This window comes from Geotrypetes seraphini, chromosome 4, assembly GCF_902459505.1.
Source record: "Geotrypetes seraphini chromosome 4, aGeoSer1.1, whole genome shotgun sequence".
In the NCBI taxonomy this organism is placed as follows: Eukaryota; Metazoa; Chordata; class Amphibia; order Gymnophiona; family Dermophiidae; genus Geotrypetes; species Geotrypetes seraphini.
The window spans coordinates 311,231,780-311,234,717 of NC_047087.1; the positions used below are offsets into that span (position 1 = coordinate 311,231,780).

Genomic DNA, 2,938 nt, shown 5'->3' on the forward strand with positions numbered 1-2,938 from the left:
TCCCCGCCTTCTCCCTCTCTCCCCTTTCCCGATGGTTGGCTTTCTCCTCTCTCCCTTTCTTTCCCGTCTCCCGCGGGCCTCCTCCTCCTTTCTCCTCCAGCCCCTCCCGTCCGCTCCCTCCGCCGGGGGGGCGGGCCGGGAGGCGGGGCCGTCTCCATGCGGGTGGGCCCGGGGGGCCGTCCGACGCGCCGGGCGGGGTGTGTAGTGGCGGGCGCCGGAGGGGCCGGAGCCGGCAGAACCATGCTGAGCTCCAGGAGGGCGGCCGGGGAGCCGGAGCCCGATCCCCCGCACCCAGCATGGGCGACGGCTGGCGCTCGGCCGACTGCCACAACCATTCGAGCCCCACCACGGGGCCGCAGCGCACGGCGATGCCCGAGCAGCTGGCCGCCGGCCTGGGCTCGCTGATGGCGCTGCTGGTGGTGCTGATCGTGGCGGGCAACGCGCTAGTGATCGCGGCCATAGCGCGCACCCCGCGCCTGCAGACCCTCACCAACCTGTTCATCATGTCGCTGGCGGGCGCCGACCTGGTCATGGGCGTGCTGGTGGTGCCCCTGGGGGCCACGCTGGTGGTGCGGGGCCACTGGCCGCTGGGCTCCTTCCTGTGCGAGCTCTGGACCTCGGTGGATGTGCTGTGCGTGACGGCCAGCATCGAGACCCTGTGCGTGATCGCCCTGGACCGCTACCTGGCCATCAGCTCGCCCTTCCGCTACCAAAGCTTGCTGACCAAGGGGCGGGCGCGGGCCATCGTGTGCACGGTGTGGGCCATCTCGGCGCTGGTCTCCTTCCTGCCCATCCTGATGCACTGGTGGCGGGACACGGGCGACCCAGAGGCGCTGCTCTGCTACGCGGACCCGGGCTGCTGCGACTTCGTCACCAACCGCGCCTATGCCATCGCCTCGTCCATGGTGTCCTTCTACGCGCCGCTGCTCGTCATGCTCTTCGTGTACGGCCGGGTGTTCCGCGCGGCTAAGGAGCAGCTGCGCAAGATCGACCGCTGCGAGGGCCGCTTCCGGGAGGGCAACGCGGCCGGGCCGGGCGGCTGCCGGCGGCGTCCCTCGCGCCTGCTGGTGGCCCGCGAGCAGAAGGCGCTGAAGACGCTCGGCATCATCATGGGCACCTTCACCCTCTGCTGGCTGCCCTTCTTCCTCGTCAACATCGTCAAGGTGTTCCACCGCACGCTGGTGCCCGATAAGCTCTTCCTCTTCTTCAACTGGCTCGGCTACGCCAACTCGGCCTTCAACCCCTTCATCTACTGCCGCAGCCCCGACTTCAGGAGGGCCTTCAAGCGGCTCCTCTGCTGCCCGGGCGCCGCCCGCCGCCGCCTCTCCCGCTGCACCGGCGGCTTCGCCAACAGCCTGGTGCCCGGCGCCCTGGCCACCTGGTCCGAGTGCAACGGCGCCCCGGAGGGCAGCGGGGGCAAATGCTCGCCCCCCTCCGACTCGCAGCTATAAGGACATGGATTGCCTCGTCTCGAGCCGCTATACCTCAGGGGGGGGAAAGACTTGATTCTGGCTCATTGCAAAGTTTGCACTTTGCAGAAGTTTTTGCTGCAGGGTAAAAAAAAACTCGCACGCTTGCCTTCTTGCACTTAGTGACATTTTCCCCTGTGCCACTTTTTCCCCTGTGCCACGATGCCCTCTTTGCCCTCATCCCCTAGTCCTGGGACTTGACAGGATCCGATTCCTCACCCCACCCAGCCTTCTGCCACGATGGAACTTCAGTCTGACAGAGCTTTTTTTAAACTCTTGCAAACTAAAGCCTTTTATTTTTTTTTTTCAAGTTTTGCAAATAGACACAGATTTCTAAAGAAGCTTTTAACAAAAATTCGTTGGACTTGGGAGTTGCTCTTCGTTTTTATACCCACTCTTGTTTCTTTGAAACCGCATCTCCTGCTTTTTATGCGTCTGATAAACGTCTACCTCAGCCTGTGCAATTTTCGTACAGAGAAAAATACAAAAGTGTTTATATTAAACAGGATAATGCTGTATCAATACTGGTAAGAGACAAACGCACAACGCCTATGTGGCAGCAGATTATTCCACATCTGACTTTTCAGCAGGAGAAATTGCTGCGCCTAGGAAAAGTTGCAGAATATATATATATATATATATATATATATATACATATATATATATATATATGTATGTATGTATATAATTATTGTGTGCAGTGTTAGGAATTGCAAAAGTCTTTGCAGGATGTTAACATTGCACAAATTTTATCAAAGGGGGGGGTGGGATGAATTACAGTACCGAGACAGTGACTTTTTCCCCCATATTTATCAAGGTACTGTAATATTTGCTAACCTAAATATAAAATGACTGAAAAAATATCTGATTCTTTTTTTTTTTTTTAATGTCTGCACATGTGAATCTGCTGATAATTTGAGCACTTTTATGGTTTTTTTTTTCCGTTCTCTTGCCTGTTTCATACAAAAAGAAAAATATTTATATTCCGCTACGATTAGGTAGATAAGTGACGTTATGTGCAATAAATTCAGACGCAGCACAATCGGGCGTATGTTCTATGTTTTGGAAATGTGTTATAATGAAAAGAAAAAGGGGGGGGGGTTGTTTTGTTGGGAAACGGATTAAATTATCAAATAAAATTGTATTTTAAAACATACGTATTTTCCTGACCTTTTTCGCACACATGGGGTAGGATGCTTGCTAATTCCGACACAGGGAAAGGGATGCGATTTTCCAAGACGCGCGCGCTATTCCAGGGGCCCTGTGCGCTTACGTGTAACCTTGGATTATTTAAGGCAATTAAGAAGTGTGGACTTTAACCTGTGGAAAAGTACTCGATTTTGAAAGAGACCAGAATTGTCCTTGTTTTGCAGGAATTGATTGATTGACATATTTTATTAGTTAAAGCTTTATGTTGGGAAAACCACAGCGAGCGAAAAGGCGATTTAAAGGTGGGAGTGGGTAATATT

At 54.3% G+C, this 2,938-nt stretch overlaps 1 protein-coding gene across 1 annotated transcript; it reads left to right on the forward strand.

The window, feature by feature from the left end:
- The first annotated feature begins 211 nt into the window (after positions 1–211).
- On the forward strand, positions 212–2,625 carry ADRB1 (adrenoceptor beta 1). The gene has a single exon (XM_033943875.1). It carries the CDS (start codon positions 297–299, stop codon positions 1,449–1,451), a length of 1,155 nt encoding a protein of 384 aa, XP_033799766.1. The 5' UTR covers positions 212–296; the 3' UTR covers positions 1,452–2,625.
- The last annotated feature ends 313 nt before the right edge of the window (positions 2,626–2,938 follow it).

Excerpts from the sequence above, each read along its gene's own strand:
- ADRB1 (XM_033943875.1), top strand. The coding sequence starts at position 297 with ATGGGCGACGGCTGGCGCTCGGCCGACTGCCACAACCATTCGAGCCCC.